The 22,478-nt window shown below is 35.6% G+C and overlaps 1 protein-coding gene across 1 annotated transcript in view; it reads left to right on the top strand.

Moving 5' to 3' along the window:
• CDS1 (CDP-diacylglycerol synthase 1) overlaps positions 1 to 22,478 on the top strand; it is a 70,476-nt gene that overhangs the window by 40,404 nt on the left and 7,594 nt on the right. Inside the window, exons 6-11 of the mRNA XM_007074817.3 lie at positions 10,747 to 10,805; positions 12,482 to 12,564; positions 13,833 to 13,920; positions 16,319 to 16,387; positions 19,073 to 19,225; positions 20,693 to 20,812. Of these exons, the coding sequence (XP_007074879.2) occupies positions 10,747 to 10,805; positions 12,482 to 12,564; positions 13,833 to 13,920; positions 16,319 to 16,387; positions 19,073 to 19,225; positions 20,693 to 20,812 (572 nt within the window). The remainder of the gene's footprint in view (positions 1 to 10,746; positions 10,806 to 12,481; positions 12,565 to 13,832; positions 13,921 to 16,318; positions 16,388 to 19,072; positions 19,226 to 20,692; positions 20,813 to 22,478) is intronic.

Here is a 22,478-nt window from a genome sequence, read left to right as displayed (position 1 = left end):
ACTTTGTGTCTCTCTTATTTTTTAAATGCCCAGTGCCTAGTGCAAGGCCTGGCATTTATGTTCCCAATACATACTTTTTGGATGAATGGTCAAGAGGCCGGGAACATGGACATTCACACCCAGTGCTTCTTATAGATATATTTTCAGCGTCTGTGTTTTGCTTGCCACATCTTGAGGCCTTATTGGTGATTCTTGAAGTAGTTAACAACATTCTTGGGCTTAGTCTAGCAAAGGGAATTTGACTTTAAAACAGGAGTGAGGAGATAGAAAGCATGCTATGTTGAGAATGTGTACTTTTTTCTCAAATTATGCTGTGAAAATCTTTGGAATTCTTTTTGTAAAAAAATATTCAAAGGAGTCCTATAAGAATTTTAGTTCTTCAGTGATCAAATGGCTTTGGAAGGTGTAGGTCTTAGCAGATTTAAACAGCAGATGCAGCCCAAGCTATTTCATTGATACTGAATGTTATTAAAATAGAATGTAGGTATCTCCAGGTCTGACCCCCTCACCAAGGCCCATGAGACTAAATGACCTGTCTAATATCATACAAAGCAACTCACTGACAAAGACCCAGAAAGTCATTCTGACATTTAGATAATTTTGTTGTAAAATGAATTTGATTGGTAGCGAAGAAAAAATAAGCAAGGCTGAAAGTAATAGAAAAAACATTTTCTCTAGGGTCTAAACACATTTTTAAAAAGCTCTTGGTCATTTGGATTTGGGGCTCTTTAGGAACCAGAGCAGCCATGTGATTATGTAAATAGTGATGAGTGAATAAGCTTAAGATGTTTGACTCTTAATATCATCACTGTAACATCTCTTTAGCTGACCAGTGATATGCATGTTATTTCTAGTACTTTTTTTGCTTGAAATGTATGCGTGTATGCTTGTATTTTGATCTATAAAAAAACCCTAAAGGAGAAGGTGTGACTGGAACATAATACTTTGAATTCAAGAACATCAGTAGACTTGTAAAATTAAATCATGGCTAAAGTTAATGCATACTTAAGAATTTTTTCCCCAGACATCCTAGATATCTAATTATCTCAAAGGGTGTTGATGAAATCTTGAGAAAGACATCACAAACAACTGTTCACAGAGGACTCTACCTCCAAAACCATTTACAGTTTTTGAGTTAAAGACAGAATCTGTGCACATGCCAGTGTTGTTCTACACCTTAAACTCAACATATAGATGATAGAAAACTTTCTTTGTCTAAGCTAATATAATGGTTGGTTTGTGTGACAGTTTCTACAATACAGATTCAGTTAAAACTTTTTAAAAACAACTCAGTCGAGTCTAATGTCTCAATATGGGCCACATAATGCAGTGGGCTTCTGATTTCACGTAACATGATATTTGAAATGTTTTGAAAAATATGGCCACATGAAAGAGTGAGAAAGAGTCATTAAGCTCCAATATTTAATCCTGGGTCCATCTTAATGTCTGTTTTTTGAATTAAGGACTACATGTATTGAATTGGTTAATCACCATCAGTAAATTTTAGAAACAACTTCATTATGATTTCTGTCTCTTCAGTTAGATTCTGACTGAACTCCTTGAATGGGAGTGCTGGTCATATTCATTTTATTCTTTTTTTTTTTTGTATCTGGCATATCTTCACTGTTCAATAAATATTTTTTGATTGTCCATTTTTCTGAAATTGCCTCAATCTCATCTTTATGGGCTTTTTAATGCCTTTTTTCTCCTTTACTTCTCCTGACTCGTTTAGAAATCTCATTCATTTTCTTTTTGAATATATTTCTCTCCAGTCTTTTGGGTAATTGGATCTCCCTAACTACCTGGGAACTCTTTGATATACTAGACAACAGGATGTACACATCTTTGTATGGACAGCACTAGGTGCAGTGCTATGTACATAAATGCTGACCAGTAGTAGTAATTAAACATAACTAAAGGGGTGCCTGGATGGCTCAGTCTGTTAAGTGTCCGACTTTGGCTTGGGTCCTGATCTCACTGTTCATGGTTTCGAGCCCCCTGTCAGGCTCTTTACAGAAAAGAGCCTGGAGCCTGCTTCAGGTTCTGTGTCTCCCTTACTCTATGCCTCTTTCCTACTCATGCTCTGTCTCTCTCAAAAATAAACATTAAACGTGGCTACAATGAACAAATCAGGAGACTAGATGCTGGCGAGGATGTGGAGAAATGGGAACCCTCTTGCACTGTTGGTGGGAATGCAAACTGGTGCAGCCGCTCTAGAAAACAGTGTGGAGGTTCCTCAAAAAATTAAAAATAGATCTACCCTATGACCCAGCAATAGCACTGCTGGGAATTTACCCAAGGGATACAGGAGTGCTGATGCATAGGGGCACTTGTACCCCAATGTGTATAGCAGCACTTTCAACAATAGCCAAATTATGGAAAGAGCCTAAATGTCCATCAACTGATGAATGGATAAAGAAATTGTGGTTTATATACACAATGGAATACTACGTGGCAATGAGAAAGAATGAAATATGGCCTTTTGTAGCAACGTGGATGGAACTGGAGAGTGTTATGCTAAGTGAAATAAGTCATACAGAGAAAGACAGATACCATATGTTTTTGCTCTTGTGTGCATCCTGAGAAACTTAACAGAAGACCATGGGGGAGGGGAAGAAAAAAAAAAAGGTTAGAGAGGGAGGGAGCCAAAACATAAGAGACTCAAACTGAGAACAAACTGAGGGTTGATGGGGGGGGTGGGAGGGAGGAGAGGGTGGGTGATGGGTATTGAGGAGGGCACCTGTTGGGATTGTTGTATGGAAACCAATTTGACAATAAATTTCATATTTAAAAAAAATAAAAATAAATTTAAAAAAATAAACATTAACAAAATTCAAAACAAAACAAAACAAAAAGCAGGCTCCAGGCTCCAGGCTGTCAGCACAGAGCCCGATGTGGGGCTCAAACCCATGAACCATGCCCCAAGAAATACTATTTTTAATTGGAGATGTAACCATTCAGATATTGTTTATTAATTAGGAAAAAAAAGTAAAACTATGTATCCAAATGGACAAAGTTATTCTTTCCATAGGTTTATTGAAATATAGGATAATGTATTTTTTATTAAATTTTTTAAAACGTTTTTATTTATTTTTGAGAGAGTGCAAGCAGGGGAGGGGCAGAGAGAGAGGGAGACACAGAATCTGAAGCAGGTTTCAGGCTCTGAGCTGTCAGTAAAGAGCCCAATGAGGAGCTCGAACCCACAAACTGTGAGATCATGACTTGAGCCAAAGTTGGATGCTTAACTAACTGAGCCACCCCAGGCACCCCAGTATAATGTATTTTTACACATTTAAGCATAAAACATACACATAGCTTTATGGTTGTGTATGAAAAAATAAATCTATGTGTTTCTTTTTCAGATTGTTCTTTAAAAATAATATTCCTTAGATATTCTAGGAAAATATACCCTCACCAAATTCAGAAAATTATATTATCTTAATGTATCTTAAGAGTCAGACAATTATAGCCTTTATTAAAGCACCATAAAAAGCTGCATGTTACTGGTGATTTAACAGTGAAATTGGACCAGGTAAAAGTGAGTTACTAAGACTGTCCTAGATAAAAATCACCATTAGGAAAATATCGAATAATTCTGTTAGTGATTTTGTTTGAAGAAATGCTTAAGGGTGAATGGTGTTATATGATCTCAAAAATGAGAAAACCATACATGTGAGAGTGGTATTTGTGAGGCAATAATTCACAGTTAATGATGTTGAGAAGTTCCCACGGTTGTGCTGGGAGAGTCAGAGGGGTCCGTTTGGACAGAAGTAGAGCTTCCAGAAACATCTGTCTTGTCTCTGCTCAGCTCTTACCCCATTAGCCTCTACACCACGTCCAATTTACATTTGCCTCTAACTGTGAACCAATAGCATAAAACAGCACAGAAATTGCATTGTTACTTGAGCCACAAAATAAGTCTACCTGTTAGAGAATAAAATCTTAAAAGCAATAATAATTACTAAAGAGGTTCTTTATGCTACTGGTGATTTCAAAGCCATGAATTTCATGTTTTAATCTGTACCTCCTCCCAGTTTCTTTCTTTGTCTCAAGAAAGTGACCTAGGGCTTTCAGTTGTGCTTCCATTTGAAAATGTTCCCATGTTTATCTTGCAGTTCAGTCAGTCACATTAACTCCATAGGTGACACATAGGAGGTGAGATAGGATCTGGGAGCCAGTATGTATTTTCTTCCTTTGTCATTTTCCTTTACACTGACATTTCGAATTAGCTTTCAAAAAATAGCTAAAGGAAGCTGCTGGTTGATTATTTACTCTGGTCAGTGTAGTATCCACCTTGGTTGCTCTAGTAGGTAGAATGGCCTTGGTAAATATAACTTAGATATATGAAAGCTAGTGTTTATTTTCATATGGGATAGATTACCTGACAATTCGTTTTCTATCTTGGGGAACTCACAGTAAGGATATCGTAGAATAGAATGCATGGATGGCTACTTAACTGAAGTTAAACTTAATTTATGTATTTGCAATATCTACTTCTGTAAAGGAATATTTCTCTTTAGAAGTTTACTGATATCTTAGGCAAAAAGTGCTTCCCGTTGCCTCTCCTTATTTTGTATATGATTATTTCACTGAATTAGGTATAATTTTTATTTAGTAAAATGTTATTGTAATAAATTTGTGGGATATAAACATAAACCCAAACACATTTGCTGGTTGTAAATCTTTAAATTATTAAGAATATTATGGGGGGCGCCTGGGTGGCTCAGTCGGTTAAGCAGCCGACTTCGGCTCAGGTCATGATCTTGCACTCCGTGAGTTTGAGCCCCACGTCGGGCTCTGTGCTGACAGCTCAGAGCCTGGAGCCTGTTTCAGATTCTGTGTCTCCCTCTCTCTCTGACCCTCCCCCATTCATGCTCTGTCTCTCTCTGTCTCAAAAATAAATAAACGTTAAAAAAAAAAAACAATATTATGTTTTACTACAGTTATAATATGGTTCCGAGAAGTTTCAATTCATTCTTAACCTGAATCTTACTAATAAGGATTTATGGAGCCACATGGCTCTTCAGAGTCTATAGGATCTGAGGGTTTAACTGTTTTGTAGCCCTGTGATTTTCAGACAGTTAATAAAGTCCTTTGTGCATTTTTCTTCATACATAAAATGAAGATAATAATAGATACTTACCATCATAGGGATGTTAGAAGCATTAAATGAGGTGATATTTGTAAAATGCTTAAATGAGAGCCTGAAACATAATAAGTGTTCAGTAGATGTTAGCTGCCATATAATTAGTATCAATTTTTGGTCTTATGTAGAGATTAAAACATTCTGTACATACACCTGATGGACTGATAAAGCAAGTAAGTTTTTTTTTCATAATGATACTTTGTGGTTTTTTAATATAGTTGACACACAATATTATATTAGTTTCAGGTGTACAACAAAGTGATTTGATAAGTTTATACCCTATGCTATGCTCACCATAAGTATAGCTACCATTTGTCACCATACAATGCTATTACAATATCACTGACTATATTTCTTATGCTGTGCCTTTTATTCCTGTGACTTACTCATGCCATGAGTGGAAGCCTATATCTCCCACCCACCTTCACACACTTTGCCCATTCTCCCACCACCTTCCTTCTATTAACTGTCAATTTATTTTCTGTATTTGTAGGTCAGATTCTGGGTTTTTGCTTATTTACTCATTTGTTGTTGTTAGATTCCACATATGAATATAATTATATGGCATTTGTCTTCCTCTGACTTATTTCACTTACCATAATACTCTAGGTCTGTCCATGTTGTTGCAGTGGGAAGAGCTCGTCCTTTTTATGGCCAAGTAATATTCCTGTGTGTGTGTGTGTGTGTGTGTGTGTGTGTGTGTACACACACGTATATAGCCACATTGCCACATATTCCTAACCTGTCTATTGATGGACACTTACGTTCCTTCCATGTCTTGGCTATTGTAAATAATGCTGCCATAAACATAGGGTGCATGTATCTTTTCAAATTAGTGTCTTTGTTTTCTTTGGGTAAATACCCATTAGTGGAATTTTTGATTCATGTGGTATTCCTATTTTTAATTTTTTGAGGAACCTTCATACTGTTTTAGACAGTGGCTGTAACAATTTACACTCCCATCAACAGTGTATGAGGGTTTCTTTTTCTCCATATCCTTGCCAGTGCTTGTTATTTCTTGTCTTTTTAATTTGAGCCATTCTAATGGGTATGAGGCGATAGCTTGTTGTGGTTTTGATTTGCATTTCCCCGATTTTAGTCATGTTGAGCACTTTTTCAGTGTGTTGGAAAAATGTCTGTTCAGGTCCTGAATTTTCTTAATTGGATTGTTTGTGTTCTTTTGGTGTTGAGTTGTAGAAGTTCTTTATATATTTTGGATACTAACCCTTTATTGGATAAATCATTTGCAAATATCTTTTCCCATTCAGTAGGTCTCCTTTTATATTGCTGATGGTTTCCTTTGCTGTACAAAAGCTTTTTATTTGGTAGTCCCAGTAGTTTACTTTTGCTTTTGTTTCCCTTGCCTTAGGAGACACATCTAGAAAAATATTGCTATGGCTGATGTCAGAGAAGTTACTGCCTGTGCTTTCTTCTAGGATTTTTATGATTTCAGGTCTCACATTTAGGTCTTAAATCCATTTTGAGTTTATTTTTTTGTATGGTGTTAAGAAATGGTCTAGTTTCTTTTGTATGTTTGCATGTCCAGTTTTTCCCAGATCTGTTTATTGAAGAAACTATCTTTTTCCCATTTTATATGTTTGCTTCCTTTGTCATAGATTAATTGACCATATAATCAGGAATTTATTTCTGGTGTCCCTATTCTGTTCCATTGATCTGTGTGTCTGTTTTTGTGTCAGTACTATACCATTTTGATTACTGCAGCTTTGTATAGTATATCTTGAAACCTGGGAGTATGATACCTCCAGCCTTTTTTTTTTTCCCCCTCAAGATTACTTTGGCTATTTGGGGTCTTTTGAGGTTCCATACAAATTTTAGTATTATTTGTTCCAGTTCTGCGAAGAATGCTTGGTATTTTGGTATTTTGTTAGGAATTGCATTGAATCTGTAGATTGGTTGGGGTAATATGGACATTTTAACAATATGAATTATTATGATCCATGAGCATGGAATATCTTTACATTTGTTTGTGTTATCTTCAATTATTTTCATCAGCGGTTATAATTTTCAGAGTACAGGTCTTTCACTTCTTTCATTAAATTTATTTCTAGGTATTTTCTTCTTTCTGGTGCAACTGTAAAATGGTCTTGTTTTCTTAATTTCTTTTTCTGCTACTTCATTATTAGTGGGTAGAAACACTATTGATTTCTAGGCATTAATTTAATATCCTGTAACTTTACTGAATTCATTTATTACTTCTGGTAGTATTTGGGTGGGGTCTTTAGGATCTCCTGTATATAGTATCATGTCTTGATCCCCGTTTAACCTCTTAACAAATATGGATGCCTCTTCTTTCTTTTTCTTGTCTGATTGCTGTGGCTTGGACTTCCAGTACCATGTTGAATAAAAGTGGGGAGCATAGACATCCTTGTCTTGTTTGTAATCTTAGAGGAAAAACTCACAGTTTTTCACATTGAGTGTGATGTTAGCTGTAGGGTGTGTGTGTGTGGGTGTGTGTGTGTGTGTACACATACATACTCTAACCCTACTTTGTTGAGACTTTATCATTAATGGATGTTGGGTTTTGTCAAATGCTTTGCAACTATTGAGATGATCATATGATTCTTGTCCTTCATTTTATTGATGGTGGTGTATATCTTGTTGGTTGATTAGTTAATATTGAACCATCCTTGCATTTCTGTAATAAATTCCCCTTGATCTTGGTGAATCTTTATAATGTATTGTTGTTGTATGTGGTTTGCTAATGTTTTATTGGGGATTTTTGCATCTGTGTTCAGGAATGTTGGCCTGTAGTTTTTGGTTTTTTTGTGTGATGTCTTTGTCTGATTTTTGTGTCAGGGTAATGCTGGCTTTGTAGAATATATTTGGACATTTTTCTTCTATTTTTTGAAATAGTTTGAGGAGAATAGGTATTAAATGTTTTCTGAATGTGAGTCTGTCTAGCCCAGAACTTTAATTTTTTGGTAGTTTTTTACTAGTGATTCAATTTCTTATAATCAGTTTCTTTAGATTTTCTATTCCTGTTTAGTTTTAGAAGATTGTGTATTTCTAGAAATTTATCCATTTCATCTATCCATTTCTTCTAGATTGTCTTATTCGTTGGCATATAATTTTTCATAGTATTCTCTTATAATCCTTTGTGTTTCTCTAGTTTTAGCTGTTACTCCTCTCTTGTTTCTGATTGTATGTATTTGGGTCTTTTCTCTTTTTTTTATGAGTGTAGCTAAGGATGTATCTTAATTTTGTTTATTTTTTCAAAGAACCAGTTCTTGGTTTCACTGACTTTTTTTCCTACTGTGGTTTTTAGTCTCTATGTCATTTATTTCTGCTCTGCTCTTTATTGTTTCCTTTTTTCCTACTCACCTTGGGCTTTGCTTGTTCTTCTTCTAGTTCCTTTAGGTTATTTATTTGAGCTTTCTTCTTTCTCGAGGTAGCTCCTTATCACTATGTATTTTCCTCTTAGAACTACTTTCACTGTGTTCCAAACATTTTGGATCATTGTGTTTTCATTTTCATTTGTCTCCATGTATTTTTTTTTTAATTTCTTCTTTGATTTCCTTTGGCCCATTAGTTGTTAGGATCATATTGTTTAGCCTCCATATGTTTGTGTTGTTTCCATTTTTTCCTTGTGATTTACTTCTAGTTTCATACCATTGTGATTGGAAAAGATACATGGTCTCAGTCTTCTTAAATTTATTGAGGTTTGTTTTGTGGCCTAATATGTGCTCTATTCTGGAGAGGTTCCAAGTGCACTTAAAAAGAATGTGTATTCTGTTGTTTTTAGATGGAATGTTCTGTATGTATCTCTTATGTCTATCTGGTCCCATGTGTCGTTCAAAGGCACTGTTTCCTTTGTTGATTTTCTGCCTGGATGATCTACCCATTGATGTAACTGGTGTGTTAAAGTCCTTCAATATTATTGAATTACCATCAATTTTTCCCTTTGTGTCCATTAATATTTGCTTTAGGTGCTCCAGTGTTAGGTGTATAGATGTTTATAATTGGTATATCCTCATGTTGGATTGACCCCTTTATCATTATATAATGCCCTTCTCTGTCTCTTGTTACATTCTTTGTTTTAAAGTCTACTTTGATATAAGTATTGCTATGCTGGCTTTTTTTTCCCCCACTTATGTTTGCATGGTAGATGTTTTCCCATCTCTTCCCTTTCAGTCTGTATGTGTCTTTACTTTTTTTTTTTTTATGTTTATTTATTTTGAGAGAGAATGAGTGGGGGAGAAGCAGACAGAGAGGGAGAGAGAGTCCCAAGCAGGCTCTGCACTGTCAGCACAGACTCTGACATGGATCTTGATCCTACAAACCAGAAGATCATGACCTGAGCCTAAATCAAGAGTCGGATGCTTAAATGACTGAGCTACCCAGGCACCTCCCCCATATGTATCTTTAGATCTGAGGTGAATCGCTTGTAAGCAGCACACAGATGGGCCTCTTTTCTTTATACATTCTGTCATCCTATGTCTTTTGATTGGAACATTTAGGCCATTTACATTTAAAGTAATTGTTGATAGATATTGCCATTTTATTACTTGTTTTCTGGCTGTTTTTGTATCTCTTCTCTATTCCTTCTTGCTCTCCTTCTTTGTGATTGATAAGTTTCAATAGTCTTATGTTTGACTTTCTTTCTCTTTGTTTACTGTGTCGATTACAGATCTTAGGTTTGTGGTTATCATGAGACTCATATATAACATCCTAAGTAGCAGTCTACATTAATTTAATGGTCATTTAAGTTCAAACACATTCTTTAAAAAAAAAACAACAGAAAAATAAACAAACACCTTTTCTTTTCCTTTTTTTACTCCCCCCCGCCATGTATTATATGTATGTGATCATATTTTACATCTTTTTATTCATAATTTTCTTATGTTTACTTATGGCAATTTCTTTTCTACTTAAGGAGGCCCCTTTAATACTTCTTGTAAGACTCTTTTATCTTCTGTTTGGGAAACTCTTTATTTTTTCTTTAAATTTAAATGATATACTTTCCAGATAGAGTATTCTTGGTTGTATGATTTTTTCCTTTCAGCACGTTGAATATGTCATGCTACTCCCTTCTGGCCTGCAAAGTTCCTGCTGAAAAATCAGCTGATAGCCTTATAGGTTTTCCCTTGGAGGTTTCTCTCTATGCAGATAACTTTTATTCAGCTGAAATTCAAGATCTGTTTTTTCATGTTCACATATTTGCAAGAGACTAATTCTCTTAATGCAGGGGATGTTTATTGAATTTATGTCATGGAATATAGTAGGCATTTTGGAGAATACAAGATCATTTCACTCAAGAAACTTTTATTTAAAATGCTTATTATAAGGGGCACCTGGATGGCTCAGTAGGTTATGTGTCGGACTCCTGATCTCAGCTCAGGTATTGAGCTCAGGGCCTTCATTTAGTTCAAGCCCCACATTGGGCTCCAAACTGGACGTGAAACCTACCTAAAAAAATAAAAAAAATAAAATAAAATGCTTAATATGAGTAGGAGAGGGTGACCTATGAGTAAGTGCTAAACTATATCTAGAGGTGGTTCAGAAAATTGGCTTATGTGAGCTCAGTGAATCTTACATTTTGTAACAAATTGCACAAGCGCATGTGTTTTGTTCTTGAACAGGTTTCTGCATGTTTGTGCTGAGCTTGGTGAAGAAACATTATCGTCTGCAGTTTTATATGGTCTGTATTAACTATTATTCTGTAGTCACTGTATATAATAAAAACACTCACCTTTAATTTTTTTTTTCTGTAGTGAGTAGATCTAATCTGCTAGTTGGTGTTTTGCCTAATGTGGGGGCATTTCAGTTTTGGTTGACTATTAAATACAAAAGGTTTAAGTTGTAAAGTTTTTGAAGGTTTAAAAATTTTAACTGTTTTCAAAGTTTCCCAAACTCTTTCTTTGAATATTTTCAAAGGCTATAAAATGAAAATCAAATATTTGAAGCATGTTCATAGTCTCCTGAACAGTTAGTAAGGAAAACACATACCATGTTTTTCTAGAGAAAGTATCTATGTTTATTTGTTGTTAGCCTGAGCATAAAGAGAACAGAACATATATTTTCTTGGTAGTTGTGGTTAGTCACACAGTTGATTGCATAATTGTTTTTGCCCTAAGGTTTTTTTTTTTGCACTGTATCATTGAAGTATGTTCAGTGTTTAATGAAATTTATCACTGTGCATTATGAACTTATTTTCTTAAAAGCTGGCTAATTATAAGATTGTAAAATGCAAAATATAGTATTTAAATCTGTGAATTTATGTGTTAGGCTTATTTTGGATTTGTATATATTTCCTATTCTTTATGCTTTGCTTTTCTCCATTAAGACATTCTATTGAGCATCTTCACTGGGAAACTAGAATTTCTTACATTTCTAATTTCTGGGGATCTTGAGAGGAGATTAAAATTCTCCATAAGAATCTAGAAATCATCAAGACAAGTTAGAAATAATAGAATGTGCTATGAAAATATAAATGGTGCCTACTGAAAAAAATTAAATATACATTTTGAAGAAACCAGATAAAGAAATAAGATAAAAAGAATTGGATCTTTTATACAGATAAAAAACAAAACAAAACAACTAATATATTATTTGCCAAAATGGGAAATAAGTTATGAATAAATCAAAATATTAAGAATTATGAACATTTTATAAATTCTAATCAAAATTGTAAGACAAACATATAGAAACATTAGTTTTTTTCATTCATATTGTCCTCATACTGATGATGCTAAAAATTACTAAAGTGACATCTCTCAGGCTAGATGGACTTGATGAGACACACAAGTCTTTGAAAATCTGAAATCAAATACTGTCATTGAATAGTGCTGTGAAGACCAGTTTTCGAGAATGAAGAGCTGGCACTTAAGGGTAATTGGTCCCTGCTGGTTTGAGTTATTTGAAGTCAGAAATAACTCCTAATGGGAAAAAGCTACCATAGTGAATTCTGAAAGAAAAATCATTTTCAGCATTTTTAATAACTGCAGAATGCCAAGGAAAATGTTTCTCTCTCAATTCTGAAACAACCACCATAACTTTCTCATTATCATTTTTAACTAATGACTCAAGATTATTGTATATTTTGTATATGTTTTTAAATTTAGTAGTGTATCAATACTGTTAGCTTTCTATTTGTGTATGAATTAAGATTACTTTGTTAAATGTCTTCATGGTCTTAAGGTTCCAGTAGGCACCAAAATGAATATAATTCACTAACAGCATTTATTCTGTATGACCCTACCTTTTAAAATTTGACTGAAAGTCATGCTAGAAACTTGTGTTTCAAAATTGCTGTTGCTCCAGGGCTGCACTGATGAGTTGTGTTCACTAATTGTTTTGTTCTTGGGCTATTAACAGTTTGCATGGACTCATGTCACTTTACTGATAACAGTTACCCAGTCACATCTTGTCATCCAAAATCTGTTTGAAGGCATGATATGGTAAGGGGACAGTGTTATGCTGCTTTGTATTTATATCCTAGCCTTTTTAAAGCTCTTTCACATTGGACAGTGTCTTTCAGATTTCTACTAAAATGTACTCTCTGTTGTTGCTCTATTTCATTAAAATGTCTTCCTGAGTTTTGCTTACCATTTGACATCTGAAGACAAATGCTTTGTTAACAACTTGAAAACCCTTCTTATTCGGGTTCCAAATAAAATGCAGGAAGTCTTCCTAAAAGCTCCCACAAATTAACATTTTCGGGTGTTACTGCACCTTAGTGTGCCTTTTTACAAAGCACACATAGACTTTAAAAAGAGTATATTATTTTTGTGGAATGCAAAAAGTACATGAACGTTTGCTTGTCAGCAAACAGAATGCTGGCAATGTATTTTCTCTGGGTGAAAGTTGGGTAGGTTTTACTCTGCCTTTACACAGGAGTAGGTGTCCAGATTTCAGATGGAGTTACTTGCTACATAGCAGTGCCTTGCAGATTCAGAAAGCATTTTTGTTTAAAATTATGAAAGTTATTAGTTAAAAATCAGAGTGGAGAAAAACTTATGCTTTAAGAAATCTGACCATATTTTCCCTGCATTCTTTTAAGTCCATTAATTAAAATCTTTTACAGTTGATAGGTTTTGTCAAGATAAAACCCTTCACAGCTCTGTGTTTTAATTTGTTTATACTGAGGTGTGTGTATAAAGATTGTCTTCCGTATGCAGACTTTTAATTGATGGGGAGCAGTTACTGAAATTAGTAGGTTCCGTACAATTAGTAGGGTTTCATGTAACTATAGGCTAAGATAGAATTGAAATTGATAATTATTCCTGAAAAAGAATTTTTATTAAGAGCTTGGTATAAATTTATGAAGATTATACTGTGTCTAAACAGATGACTTATTTCCATTTTGAAAGACCGCTTTTTAAATTCTTTGTTCTATTTATAACTTGTTCCTCATAAAAGTAAAATTTGAAAATCTATAGCTATAGAAATGGATTGCTTAATATTAAAATTAAATTGATTATTTAATATTTTCCTTAGCAATATTCTCCTGGTATGTTAGTTTATTTATAGATTTTGCTCTGCTGAATTGCTTAATGGGAAAATTTACTTGATACTTATTGTTTCTACTAATGTTTTGGCAAGTGTTATGTTCTGGATGAGGCTGCAATATAATCCAAAGGGCTATTGCATTGGTTCAATATGAGTCATAAACCTATATAAATGTTTGCCACTTAATCATATGGACTTTTTTCTGATTTTTTTTAAGGTTCCTTGTTCCAATATCAAGTGTTATTTGCAATGACATAACTGCTTACCTTTTTGGATTTTTTTTTGGGAGGACTCCATTAATTAAGGTAATGGAACAACATCACAAGCAAGCCATTACCATAACCTTAAAGATTAGCCACTGGAGAAGATCTCCAACAATTTGGTGCTGTTGCACATTTTTATTTCTGAGGTGCTTTGATTTTCCTTAGCTGTGTTTAACAGCCATAGTGTAGAGGCAGTGAGCCATGTTTCCCAGTGATTCCATGTGGATTCTTAGATAACCTGTTAGCTCCTCAGTAAGGACCTGACTCCATCATTTGTCCTCTGTCTTGTGAAGAAGGCTCATTTCATCTTTCTGCTGGTTTCTTTCTGTTAGCTATAGTGCAATTCTTCTTCATTCCCCAGCAACCCTACAAACAAGCCTTTCCTAGACTCTGCTCTCCCCTGTCACTGTCTTCTCTATCACCTCCTTTACCAAATTTTTTTTAAAAGTGTACACTTCATCACCTTCCCATAGTCCTGTCCACTTGTAAGACTTTTACACCCAAGCTTATTTTGAAAAAATTTGAGGCCCTACAATAAAATACTGATAATGCATGTAATAAGGAAAGGTTAAGATAAGGGAAAGGAAAATACATGTGAAAAAACCATGTTGTTTTGCCTTAGATTTGGTTCTGCTTACATTCAGTGGAGGCAAAGAAAGAAATGAATTAATGAATTATACAGTGCTCATTTTGGGGAAGAAAGAAACAAACTGATTCCTCATGGAAAAATAGACCTTTTACTAGAACTGATTACCTTTAAACAAACTTTTCATGTTGGGGCTTTAGATAGGGTTCTCCCCATTCATGTATTGTCCAAAGTCTTTAATAATATCCCCACGAATATTTTGGTTGGCTATTTTGATGTTACTGTATGAAGGCAGTTTGGAGGGACTGGGACAATTGTGCAGATACAAAACCTGTTTGTTAAGAATGATACAAGAGTAGCTTAAGTGTTCCCAGAGGAACACATGGATGTGCCTGTCCTTTAAAAGTCTTCCATAAGTTCTTCCCCATGTAAGAGTCCAGCAGCATACAGCATCAGGCTGAGCTATAGGGAGGGATACAGCAAGCAAGGTATATATATATATTTTTAAAAGTTTCTAAAGCTGCTGTAGCATCAGGGCAAGTGATTAAATATTCACTTCTGTACCAGATAAGTTTTTGGCTTAGAAAGCCTTCAGAGAGGCTGTTATGGTTGTAGAGGAGTCTTACTGTTTGATTTTGGACACAGATTTCTAGTGAATTTACCAGGCTGGATTAGTTGTATAATATACCCATATGTGATTAAGCAAGTTAACCCCTAAATCAGTTTTATATAGGTCAATTTAATTTGAGAAGTCATCTTTAAAATAATCAATAGGCACTTTTGAATTTGAGTCAACTACTTCATGACAGTAATACTGAATCATCCTAGGAAATTGTCTCTGTGGCAGAATTGTTATCAGATTTGTCAAGAAACCATTTCTGTCAACACTTTGGCTTTGGGTTTTATGAACATCATTAGGACAAAAGGTCTATAAAGAGATCATGTAGATTAGCCTGTCACCTGTTTCTGTCTGCAGAAACTTCTGTCTGATATTTATTTGGCTTCTGTCCCCACCCATCCACTGAAAGAGTCATCACAGAGGCCATCAGTGATCTCCCCATACATCAGTCCTTATCATATAGGGCACCTCAGGCAGTTAGAGCTGTGCACTCCCAAATCTTTTCCTCCTGCCCCTGCATCACTGATTTCCAAACTTTCCTCCAGATTTCTCTGCCTGAATGCCCCATTGACTGAGAAACAATAGCCGGAATCTGAAACAGTATCTATTATTAGAAGCACAACATGTTCCTTTCTTCATGGAGACAGACATAGATTGTGACCCAAGGGAGAAGGATATGTGAATACTTGTGGAGCAAATACTGTATCTGGAGTGTTTTGCCATTTCAGGAAGAGGTCTGTTGAATGCATGGCATTTTTGAGAATATATGAAAATCTCATGTGCTGCAATGTCTGTGTTTTGTTATACTCATTCTTCTATTTTTTGTCAGTAGTAGGTCAATACAGACCATATGTACTTGGAATGACTATATCTCACCCTTATTGCAAGAACCACCCTATTGTGGGGGTTTATATAAGCATAAAAGTCATGGGACGATGATTTCAATATAGAGTTCATAGTTCTTTGGGAGAGAAAAAAATAAATTGAGGTTATTTATACAGAAACATATATTCACAGTTTGAGGGTCTAAAATGTGTTAGATATTACTAGAGAAATTTGTACAAATAAATCGGGATCATGGAATGAAAGAAAAAGGTTTCCAAAGCCATTCCATCAAGAAAAAAGTACGGAGAGATGTATAAGGTATTGTGGGAATTCACTGAAAACAATTTGCCATATGTATTTGTGTGTTTTGTGAGTGTAGTAACTTTTTAATTTTATTTGGCCTTTTTTAGTTGTCTCCTAAAAAGACTTGGGAAGGATTCATTGGCGGTTTCTTTTCCACAGTCGTGTTTGGATTCATTGTGAGTTTTACTGAGATGTTTATTTTATTTATATTTTGAAAATGGTGGCAAATTTATCAATCTATTTTGAACCTAAAAAAATTGAACCACAAAATGCTAATAATGTATTTATTGAAACCCATTAAACAGAGCCAATTCTGTACTCCAGTAGTTCTCATCATGGCCTCATATCAGAATTACCTGGGGAGAGGGGTGCCTGAGTGACTCCATTGGTTAAGTGTTCAACTCTTGATTTCAGCTCAGGTCATGATCTCAGGGTTTTGAGATCAAGCCCTACAATAGGCTCCCTGTTGGGTGTAGAGCCTGCTTAAGATTCTCTCTCTCTCTCCCTCTACCCACACCCTCTCTCGTAAGTAAATAAGTAGGGGCGCCTGGGTGACTCAGTCAGTTAAGCGTCCAACTTAGCTCAGGTCATAATCTTGTAGTTCATGAGTTTGAGCCTTGTGTTGGGCTCTTTGCTGACAGCTCAGAGCCTGGAGCCTGCTTCGGATTCTGTGTCTCCCTCTCTCTGCCCCTCTCCTGCTCATGCTCTGTCACTCTCTCTCAAAAATAAACAAACATTAAAAAAAAAAAAACTTTAAAAATATGTAAATACATACATACATACATCTTAAAAAAAAAAAAAAGAAAAATAGAATTGTCTGCGTTGCTTATACAAAATATATGTCCCAGCCCTATCCCGTCAGTGGACTCCCTGTTAATTCTGACGTACAGCTAGATTTGAGACCCGCTGTTGTGCTGTTGTGTTTGGCAGTTTCTAACAGCTGTTCTGCCTTATGGGGGACACAGGGACACAGGTGCTGGGACAAGTGGTGGCTTTGAGAAAAGCAGAGAATATAAACGATGTTGAAGAACTCTGTCTCCTTAATGCATGCTGGCTAATTGATTTAGTGGGGGTGTTTACTGCTATAAACCCAACTTGCAGGAAAAGTTTGATAAAAATAATTGACATTTACTTTTAGCCATGCATAATAGATATTGTTAACATTTTAATAATTAGTGTACAATTATGGAATTTATGTTTGTATTAAAAGAGGTCTCATGAGAATTAATAAAGATACAGTAAAATGGCTGGATAGAAGTATGCAAAAAAAATAACTGGTAGGAAGTTTAATTTTTAAAGAGTCTAGTCCCTGATAGTTCTAGAATATATTCTGTAGCCAGATGTGGAATAACTGGTAACAACATGGAGCTTTGAGAGGGAGCAAAATACAAATAAGTGGAAATGTGCCAGGTTCCTGGATGGGAATACTACCATAATTGCCCTGTTTAATTCGTAAGTTTAGTTGATTCTCAAGAAAGTGGCAATAGAATTGAGTAAAATTATTCTGATGTTTATGGGGTAGAATACTGATGAGATAATAATTGATAAATAGAACAATGAAAAGAGATCCAGGCTTGTCCAATGTTTTTACATCACAAAGCAGGTATAATTAGAATATTAAGTTAAAGAATACTATAAGAATGTGGTATTAGTATCATTAAAGACTTATTTAGAAATACTACAAGAATAGCCATATCATTAGAAGAAAATAAAGAGCTACTCTATAAGAATATAATGCATGACAAAGTAACAAGGAAGGAAATTACATATATTTTTTAATAAATGATTTTGAGTAAACTGGTTGGAATGGTTGGATTAAATCCATTCCTAGTGTCATATTTGTACATTTGTTAACCATTCTTCAGTAATATAATGGGGCAAATGGCTGCAGAATAAGAGGGTAGCTGTTGTCTGGCAATTTAAATTTATAATGAAATATTTTATGTATCTTCTCCCATGGCTGAGGATAGCTAGTTTTAAAAATTGTAGTGATATGGCTATAAGAATACTTCAGTAATAGTTTCCTGGGTTGGTTAAAAACAATGGTGTTTTTCACTTATTAGTAATTTTGAATAACCAGTTTATTGTTGAAATTAATGTAACCATAATTTATGCAATAAACTTCAGTCCTGTACTCTCTCATCCCTTTATAATTGTTAGCTTCTGCTAACATTCATTATGTGCACTTTAAAAAAGTAAAACCTTGCTGTAATACAGCAGTTTTCTTTTTCTCTCTTTCCCCTTCCTTCTTTTTGTTGTCATACAAAGATTGTAAGATCACTGATTTCCAAAACCTTTTTCTTTTCTTTCTTTCTTCCTTTCATTCTCTCTGTCTCTCTCCCTCTCTCTCCCCTTCCTCCCTCCTTCCTTTCCTTTCCTTTCCTTCCTTCCTTCCTTCCTTCCTTCCTTCCTTCCTTCCTTCCTTCCTTCCTCCTTCCTTCCTTCCTTCCTTCCTTCCTTCCTTCCTTCCTTCCTTCCTTCCTTCCTTCCTTCCTTCCTTCCTTCCTTCACGGAAAGAGGCAGAGGGAAAGAGAGAATCTTAAGCAAGGCTCCATGCTCAGCACAGAGCCCAATGCTGGGCTCTGGGATCGTGACCTGAGATGAAATCAAGAGTCAGATGCTCAACTGACTGAGCCCCTCAGGCGCCCGGAAAACCTTTTTGTTTTCTAGTGGCTTTTCAGAGTCTTTTATTGGGTCATTTATGACCATCTGACTTTTAAAATACATAGCAAAATGTGAATGCAAAGAAATTTTGGCATTCTGTCTCTGGTCTTTCTGACACATTATGATAGTTAAGAAATATGATAGATGGACAGATTTTTTTCATTCAATGTTTCATGGACTCCTGCTTTGTTATTCAGGCTGCCTACATGTTATCCAAATATCAGTACTTCGTCTGCCCAGTGGAATACCGAAGTGATGTAAACTCCTTCGTTACAGAATGTGAACCCTCAGAACTTTTCCAGCTTCAGAGTTATTCACTTCCTCCCTTTCTAAAGGTGGTGTTGAGACAGGTAAGATAAACATAGTTAAGGATCCTGCATCCCAAAGTTTAAGGTTCATTTAAAAATAGGACTAAACTTTTTCCAAGAAATCAATTTGTACAGAATTTTAAATTCAATGATACAGAAGTGGTATCACTGTCTACTTAGCATCAATAATATTTTCTATTCCCTTGTGACTTCCCTTCCTCAAACATAAAATGAATATTACTATCACAAACCAGTTGTCTCTTAGGAATTTCCTTGATAGTTTGATTACTGATGGTAATTTATCTTGTATTTTTTTGAAAATATTTTTCAGTATTTCTTAGATTTCTACCAATCAAATGGTTTACAGTGAGCTTCCCTTGTAACTGGTATGAATTGACTCAATTTAAAGCGTAATTAAAATTCAGCTGCTTAAATTCCCTTCATTTTTAGGGGACCTGTACTATACAGAAAGCAGCTGCTTCTAAGAAATCAGTTTACCTTCAAAAAGCACACTGTTGGCATTTAAAAGCAATACTGACATCTCTCACTGAAGGATGTTGACAAGCTGTCTGGTAGAACCCTGCTGATCCATGCCATCAGGACTGGTGGTTGGTTGGTTAAAGTGGGGATGAAACAGTTGGGTGTGTACTGTGTACCTGTGTGTATCTGAAATATTTTTAACTAAAATCCACAATTTTGAGGAGCAGATTAACCAGTAAATTATTTCTCTCCTTGAGTGTTCAATGCACGGATTCCAAGAATTGTTTTCAGTGTCCAAGCCATCTGTTATCTGCTGTAAAACTTTTTGACACTACTGATCTTTGCTTTGGGGTAAGGCCTTCACTTTGAGAATGGGTCCAGAGATTGGTGGTCTAAAGAATCTTTCTTAAACCACAGTATTTATGCACTGTCTACAACTTGTAGTTTCAGTTTCTTTAAAATGGAGCAAGAACCAAGCATTTACAAAATAATTAGACTGTTGAATTCTTCTCAATTTTTGTTATCTCGTCTCTGAATCTTTTATAACTGTCTTGCTGATGCTCAATTTGGTGGTCTTTTTGAAAGCAGGTTTGAGACAAAGACCAAATTTCCTTTTATTTTGTCATACAAAATTAAAGTGAAATAAAATACAGAATTAAAATATATAATTACAAAGTTCTACTGGTAAGAAACAAATTCAGAAATCAACTCAACCGATTCTTAGTAAGCCTACAGCTCAAGTGTTGTAGAAGTTTCTAGATAAACTAGAGTATCCTATCAACTGCAAGAGTTGAGTGTTCCAAGTGCTGCCAGTATGCCTACGGAGGGAATGGAGAGTGCTGGCTACGTAGAGAATGGTATTGAGAGCGTGCAAAATATTTTTCTCCCACGATCCTGAAAGTTTGTGAAGTTAACAAAAATGTGGCAAATGGTTTGACTTAGTATTTATATCATGGTTCTTAGTTTAGGTGGCATGCTCAAATACAATTTTATTGCAGTTAAACCCTTTCCCCCTTTTTTTCTGTTTAGGAAACAGTGAGCTTGTATCCTTTCCAGATACACAGCATTGCTCTTTCAACATTTGCGTCATTGATTGGCCCTTTTGGAGGCTTCTTTGCCAGTGGATTCAAAAGAGCTTTCAAAATCAAGGTATGTGTTTAGAATCTTTGTTACATTATTAGAGAATTAGAGAATGTAATATAGTTGTAATTTGGTTTTCCCTTGGTCTCTCACATTTAGCCTCTGGGCAAAAACTTTTACATTCTAGTTGTTTCGGCCTCATAGAAATGCTTCCTGGCTGATTTTGGTGTATTCTATCTCATTAAATTTTGGTCAGGTCAGGTTAATACATTTTATTTTTAAGTTTTTTTTAAGTTTATTTATTTTGCGAGAGAGAGCAAGCACGAGCAGGGGAAGGGCAGAGAGAAGAGAAGAGAATCCCAAACACACAGGCCCTGCACTGTCAGCATGGAGCCCAATGTGGGATTCAAAGTCACAAACTGCGAGATCGTGACCTGAACCAAAACCAAGAGTTGGATGCTTAGCCGGCTGAGCCACCAGACGCCCCGTGTTAATACATTTTAAAATGTCATGTCCACCTCATTTATAGAATGACATGTGTCACTTAATGTTGGGACTTCAAGTGCTCATGCAAGAATCCAGCTATGAATTGTCTGAGGTTTAGTGTTATGCCATAGTCTCCCTTAAAGACACAAGCAGGAGAGCCTTTGCATATGACCATTCATTCTACTAGCTGTGGGCTCAGTAAACTCTTTGTGTAAATGGAGAAATCATACATGTATTAATCATATTGCAGCTACTGAACTCTGAACTCTGCCACTATAGTGCAAAAGCCCTATGGGCAATATGTCAATGAATGGTTATGACTGGGTTTTAATAAGACTTTATTTACAAAAACAGGCAGTGGGCTAGACTTGACCTGTGGGACATAGTTTGCAGATCCCTGTTCCAGATACTTAAAGTTATCCCTATGTTTTGTTTAATTTAGGTTCTCATAAAGTGACGTATGTTTGCCCTGTTATCTCAGCTGTCCTCACATGCCTTCCCTAAGAGTGGATGTTGTGCCATTAGGAGTCAGAGTGGCTACTGAAGGTGGGGTGAACAGGGCAGGCCTCTCTGGAGGAGGTAGCATGTGAGCAGGGGTCTGACAAAAGAAGAAGGATGAGTCCTGTAAAGAAATCTAAGGAAGAGTGTTCCAGAAAGTACAAAGGAGACAAGGAGCTTAGACTGAAAGGGAGCAAGAATAGTGTGGCTATCGTAGAGAGTAAGTGATCAGAATGCATAATTGATAAGGCCAGATCCCACAGGGCACATAAGCCAGGGAAATAAAAAAAAAAAACAACAAAAACTCAGTGAACACTTGCAGTGGGGAAGATACTATGTTAGGTGGAAAGCAGTATGCAGAAGTGCATAAGATGTCTCTGTTCTCAAGATGCTCACCGCCTTCTAGGGGAGATAACACACGTCCACAGGGAACCACAATAACAGCTGTGCGTGAAGACTGTCCTGTAAAGCCTGCAAACAGCAGAATGGAGTTGAGTTAATATGGCTGTTTTGTGCATTGGTTAGTAGGGAAGAGAAGGAAGGAGATGTGTTGGCAAGAAGTAACCAAAGAATTTTTCAATAATTGTTTTAGATAGAGAAATATTGCATTTAGAATGATACTTTCTTCAGCAGTCTCTAATTCAGGGTTTCTTTTTGAATGATGATACTATTTTGCATGTCTGAAATGAAGGTATAACAACTGTTTAGATGTTTTTTGGTTGCCTGAGTAAACTAGAAGGGTGATCCATCA

Source organism: Panthera tigris, chromosome B1 (genome assembly GCF_018350195.1).
Source record: "Panthera tigris isolate Pti1 chromosome B1, P.tigris_Pti1_mat1.1, whole genome shotgun sequence".
Lineage (NCBI taxonomy): Eukaryota > Metazoa > Chordata > Mammalia > Carnivora > Felidae > Panthera > Panthera tigris.
Note: the sequence above shows the minus strand (reverse complement) of the source record. Positions and strands in the feature narration are given on the sequence as shown.